At 39.6% G+C, this 6615-nt stretch overlaps 1 protein-coding gene across 1 annotated transcript in view; it reads left to right on the top strand.

Annotated features, from left to right (window-relative positions):
• The first annotated feature begins 933 nt into the window (after positions 1–933).
• Positions 934–6615, top strand: part of sppl3 (signal peptide peptidase 3) — a 42524-nt gene continuing 36842 nt past the window's right edge. The window contains exon 1 of the mRNA XM_056253304.1: positions 934–1377. Coding sequence (XP_056109279.1) covers positions 1355–1377 — 23 coding nt within the window. The 5' untranslated portion in view covers positions 934–1354. The remainder of the gene's footprint in view (positions 1378–6615) is intronic.

The following is a 6615-nucleotide window of genomic DNA, read 5'->3' as shown; positions in this document are numbered from 1 at the left end:
CCGTCAGCCTGACGCGGGTTTATCCGCCGATCTAACTGTGATATTATTATTTTAGCTTACTTTATTTTCGGGTGAACTGTATTTGCACTGCTAAATAGCCTGAATAAAATAGACAGGTTATTGTCTATACTGGTTTGTCCAGCCTTTATTGAGCTCTGTTGGTTAAACATGATGATTTGCCGAATATAAAGGTGTAACTTTTTTTTTCAGTTTGTCTATTATTGTTAATTATTATTGAAGTCATTTTTTTTCTAGGAAAAACTATAGGCCCAGTCACATTTTCACTGGCCCACCCAAAATACAATTTCTGCCTACGCCACTGATGTGAAGAGACTTTCAACCAGCATAACAAAAAAATGTTTCTGGAACAAATCGCCTACCCTGCCTTTAAATGCTGCTAAAAAGCTTATGTTCAATGGCGAGTTCCATTGTAACAACATGCACCGCTATTGGCATCAACATGCTCAGTGAACTGTATATTTTTAGCGTTGTTGGCAAGACTTAAAGGTGTGTAGAAACTGACTTTCAAAAAAAGAAACTTACCTTGAGAAATGATAGAGTGAAAATCTGTGACTACTAGCCAGAGTCTTCGCTAGAAAAACAGCAACCCAAAAGTTAGATGATGGCAAGGAAATGAGAATGTTTATATAGAGAGAGTGGTTTTATTTACATACAGAAATTTACATAGTCATCATTTACACAGAGCACTCTCTTTTCTCTTTTTTTTATCATGGACTCCATCAGCTAATTATATGCAGCTTCATGGCCTTTATAATACTTGTCCGTTTCAAATGTAGGCCTACTATATTATTTCAGCTAAGCCAATTTTGAGAAGCATGTCAACCCGAAACTGCAATACTGCATGTCAGTCACCTAGTGGTAGAGCCTGTCCCTTCAATCTCATCTGTGTGGGCAAAGCCGTGCACGCGCACTTCTCTGGTACAGTCGCGCGCTCGCTATAGAAAACAAAGCTATCCGTGCGCTTCCATTACAGCTATTGGGGCAAACCCAGCACACAGCTCTCCCTCTCTCTCTCTCTGCATGCACACCCAAGATGGGTTTGCAGCTCATCTGAGGGCCTTTGAAAGCGGGGCCTGTTGAGGACAGACAGCCAACTGAAGTCAGCGAAACGTTTCAGTTTTTTTTCCCCCTGGACTGCTTTTGTTTCTTAGCCTCGGCTAGCAGCACAGCCACAATCATTGTCATTTCTGCTGCGAGCTGCCGAAGGAAACACATCGCCATGTTGTTATCGGAGGGGGCTCAGTGAAGAAGGCGAAAACCGTGAGCGTGTGGAGGAGATAATCTCGTCTTTTGAGCCGAACCTCAGTCCTCAGCCGCTGCCTGACTGACTGACATGGCGGAGCAGAGCTACTCCTGGTGAGTGCCAGCAAATATAACCATTCAGACACAAAACACCGACATTTCACCCGCTTTAACACACACATATAACCACTGTCAGCGCCTGAAAGGTGTGATTTTACCTCAGTCTTTGCCGTTGATACGGCTGCATTACGCACCGGTGAAGGTTCGAGGCGTATTTTGGGTCTAATGTAACTTAGCCGATTGCTAGCTCTCTTATAAACGGGTTTGGTGTTTTAATCTCAACCGCCGATAGACAGCATTCATTTCATTTATTTTGTCTCACAAATTATTTACAATCGTTATGCTATTAAAAATACGTATTTCCCGTCGTGTGTATGTGTGTTTATTTGTAATACGGTTGATTCAGTAGAGGCACAAAGGGAAATGCAGTGCGCTAACGTGCTAACACGACCAATTCAACGTGAAACATTATTAGATCAATATAATTTCATTGATTTTATCATTATTTCATCGTTTCACGTCTGAATCAGTGACTGGTAATCGTAGATCGGGTCGTGGTGGCGGTGCTTTAGCTCATTAGCTGCTCTAATCCTGTCTTTAAGGAAGAGAGCTGTGTATATGTAAGAAATAGGCTGTGTTTAAAAATCTAGTGAGCTGACTTTGTAGACAACCGGTTCAGGCGTCATAAACGCACGTGAAACGTTCCAAATGTGATGCGGATATGATGCCCTAAAATGCTCTCTAGGTAGGCAGCACACTAGGGTTTGAAACAAGGCCGAGATGTGTAAACAAGATATTCAGCTCATTGTGAACTCAGATGTCTTCATTTTAACTCTTTTCACGCATGACGTAGCTTCTCTTGGTTAATATGAATGACAGCATGTGCCTCATTCTTTGACTCTTTCAGGACAGGAATTGATATAGCTGGAGAGAGATTGCAAATTTGGTGGTCCATATGTTTTGTTTTTGGCCTGTATTGAGATTTTGAAAGTTTTTCGTAAGAAAATGCACATCATTTGCACCCTTATATGCATAATATGTGTAATATTCAGAACATAAAATCATTAATATATAAAAAAGTATTATATGTATATATATATTAGATTAAATGCCCATTATATACAATATTTTGTATATGGCTGTAAGTGGATAGGTGAAATGTGGCATGTTCATAAATAGTGTTGTTCAGAAGTTTATCATTGACTTATTTGTATTTATAAGACAGATAGTGGAGTCTGTATATCAGTAGCTTATACTGATAGAAGATGATTTCTGTTATTTTCGGCAGATAAATTTCACTCATTTAGTTATCATAGGCCTGGTGGATGAAAGGGACTTTTCAGGAAGTTTGACTGGCGTGTAGGTGTTCATAACCGTCTGCATCTCTAATGCCTTGGCCGGGTGGCATTCAGTGACTTCTGTTTGCCTGAACAGTCGTGGTATTGTTCAGTTGGAGTTGTCAGACAGCAAAATGCTATGATTCGCCTATAATTGTTTATTTAGCAGCTCTTTAATGAAGTAGTTTAAGTAAATGCACACTTGACGTTATCAGTGATCTGTCACACTGACTTATACATGCTATAGTTAATGTACACAATATTTGTTCGCATGCCACAAAACTACAATTCTCAGGATTAGACGAATAGTTTGCATGTGAACAAGTAGGCCCTACACTAATCCATTTAAAAGAGTAATAGTAACTAAGTAAATCTTTTGTCTTTAGGCTATGGTCTTCATTCTGATGAAATAGGTATACTAATATTCAAAATACATTAGCTTAGCATGTAGAAGTGCACTTGGTTGATCTTTAAAATATGTTAGTTATTTTAATCCTGTTTTTCTACATAACCAATCTGCCTAGTAAACGCCTATAATCCGTAGCTCAACAAATGTCTTCAAATTAGGGATGTCAATTTTCACAAATTCCCATGATCGATCGTCGTTTAAATTAACGATCGATTAATCGTTAGCCTTAATACTGCAATATGCGTCTGCTGCAGTGCATATGGCCAACAGCATGACAGCGTCTGCAAATGCTGCTCAAACCGCTATGTTCCTCACCAAATTAATGAGAATGGTTTTAATCTAAATAAAGGGCTAGTAGGATTGTAAAATGTTTCGATGTGATTGATAATTATACAGTGCTCGAATTTCGGCGCGGGATTGCGGGGATTGCGGGTATTGCGCATAATTCTAATAATTCCCACAGGTCTCCCATTTATAATGCAGGAAATTCCCGCAATCGTAATCCACACAGATTATAAAATCAAATCATTCTTTTAACAACTATCTGCCAGGCGCAATTTCACAAACAGCGTGGGTGTTCAGCGGTGCCGCGTCTTCTTTCTCTTCTCTCAAAATGTGTTGTGCAAGGCAAGCATCAAGCGCTGCGGCGACACACTCGCGTTTAGGAGTCGGGACATGACGGAATATTCACTTGCACAATCGGGCCAGCAGTGCATCGTGACTGAAGTTTACCATTTGCACGTCTTTTTAAGTCTTACCAGTTTAAACATTCAAGCGATTTTAAACTAATCAGTGCTCGTGCGCTCTCTGAGATGATTTTCTATGCGCACATTCATAGAGAATCCGCCTCAAAAACAGCTGGCCAGTAACAAAAGTTATTTTTAGCGGATTATATTGCTTTAACACGCAAAATTGTGTCAATTTCGGTCTTCGTGAGTATACTCTAAACATAGTCGGTTTTGTCTTTTAATAAGCATAAAACGCATGCCAGTATAATGAACACAGGATCCGTGCACTAGCTCATTAATTTAGTTGTCAAAACAACAAAATATAGCTTTAAGTTAAAGGAATCAGGCTTAATAGCCTATATTTAATTTATTCAGGACTAAAATACTACCCAGTGTTATTTTCCATTTGATTACTTTATTCAGTTTCTGTAGCCCTATAACTTTTCTCTTTATTTGTCTTTATTTGTATCTTTATTCTATTGTATTTATTTGTGCTACTTTTTTTAATTTAATTAAACAATTTAAATCAAGCTTCCTTGTGTTGTGTAAACTCTTAACAACAATATTACCCCACTGTAAAAATGCAATGAGCGCAAACATTGCGGCAAGATAAACGTAATTTTTGTTTGGAAAAAATGCCCCCCGCCCTTCTCCTCCTCAAACTAAACCCAATGAATTCACACCGATTTAATAAAATAGTGTTCTCATGTTATGTAATATGACAGTCCCAAATTAATCCTCGTTATTAGTCGTGCATTCTGCTTGAGCGGCGCGCGCTGAATGAATAACTTAACCGTTGAGCACTTTGCTAGCACGTTATTTAACTCAAAGAAACGCATCCAATGAGATTAATCAGATATGTACAAAATAAACATAATATTACAAATTATATCTGCACAAAATGACGTGAATGCACAAGTGAACTTGAACTAAGTTACGTGCCATTCAGAATGACTCATGTTGTAGCCTACGCGCTCTTCCTTGAACAACGCGACACGGCAACTAAACCCAAATAATTCACAAAGTACCTTTTATTACAATATTGTTCTCTTTATAATGTTATATAATATGACAGTCCCAATAGTCGTTATTAGTCGTGCATTGCCATTTGAGCTGCGCGCGCTAAAGATCACGCTGCGTCAATTCTTAACCAAATGCATCCAATATGAGATAAATCAGATATAGATAGGCGCACACAAAATAAACTATTACAACTTACATTTGCACAAAACAAAAGGCAGCGAATGCACACGCAAACTTATAGTCATGATGAAGGTGTAAAATAGTCCCAAACATAACTCCGGCGTGCTTGCTTACATGTTTCGCGGTTGAGCAGCACGCACGCGCATGAACCTGCTTAATCGATGATCGATAAGATTTATCGATTAAACGTGTTATCGACAATTAATCGATCATCGATTAATCGTTGACATCCCTACTTCAAATGTCTAATTTATATATAACTAATGCTCCAGCGACAAAAACTGTGACACCAGGGCATTAGGCCATTAACTATAGTTGACCGTTTTTGCCTCTAAATGACATTTCAACTTGTCTGCTTAGTTTGATATACAGACATCCAAGGTCTTACGATGTGCTTATTTGGAAGGAAATTGCAATGCAGTTGTAAATCGATATATATATATTGAGAAGTGGAATAAGTAGGCTATTGTAGGCTAACACTGTCCTGCTCCTGGAGGGCCACTGTCCTGCTCCTGGAGGGCCACTGTCCTGCTCCTGGAGGGCCACTGTCCTGCAGAGTTCAGTTCCAACCGCAATTAGACACACCTGAACCAGCTAATCAAGCTCTTAGTAGGCATTCTAGAAACATCCAGGCAGATGAGTTGAGGCAAGTTGGAGCTAAACTGAGTGACCGAGTTTGGTCACCCCTGCCTTATGGCACTTTTCCACTGCATGGTGTGCAGGGCTCCAGACTAACTGTTTTTACTAGGAGCGCTGTAGCCCCTAACTGAACATTTTTAGGAGCACAGGCAAAAGATCACAGGGGCTCCAGACTAACGTTTAAGGGCAGCAGCACCAGAGCCACTGAGTTCTACAGAAAGTATTTGGTAGCACTGTGTGGGGCTGACAAAAAAGGCCTGAACTTAATTTGAGTTGTAGATAAAACTAACTTTAATTATCATTCATAATGTCTTAATTTTAATTCAAAAGCAAAACGAGTGGAAAAAAATAGATATTAGGGAGTGACATTTGACATTTCGTTTCGCATTTGATGCTGGGCAACGTTGTGGTTGTGCCAGCGTGACCTATATCAAAGTTTGGTCGCACTGGCAGGAGCCCTGTATGGCTCGGTTTGCTTTTCCAGTGCAGTTTAGAACTGCTTCAAAGTGGGTGGGATCATAGACTGATCGTTATAGTTGCGCCGCCTCTACTGCCGTGACATAGGCCTAATGGAAACGCGACACAAACAAACGCACAGGACCAATGGGGCATATTTCGATGGAAGGGTGTTCTTGATTCTCGGCATGTTGATATTTTTCACTGCAAGACGAAGTTTATTTGTTCGAGTTTGGTGTCTTGTGTCGCAAATCTAATGACGCTGGTAGTGACGATTCTCTCTGACCAATCAGTGATCTGCAGTGTTTACACGTCACGTTTTAGTATCGTTTCGGCTTGCTTGGAACCTGAGCTGCACCATGCAGTGGAAAACTATACAGTGAAGCTTGTCAGTTGGTATGTTACAATAATATTAAAGGTTAAAATTAACAACTGACCTGATTACAAAGATTTAAATTGCACATTAGGCAGTTTTTGTTTCTGTTTTCATGATGAATTTATTTAAGCATGCATTAAATAT

The sequence above is a fragment of the Rhinichthys klamathensis genome, unplaced genomic scaffold, assembly GCF_029890125.1.
Source record: "Rhinichthys klamathensis goyatoka isolate OS25496 unplaced genomic scaffold, OSU_Roscu_1.1 h1tg000104l_1, whole genome shotgun sequence".
In the NCBI taxonomy this organism is placed as follows: domain Eukaryota; kingdom Metazoa; phylum Chordata; class Actinopteri; order Cypriniformes; family Leuciscidae; genus Rhinichthys; species Rhinichthys klamathensis.
This window is presented reverse-complemented; position numbering and strand designations above follow the sequence as displayed.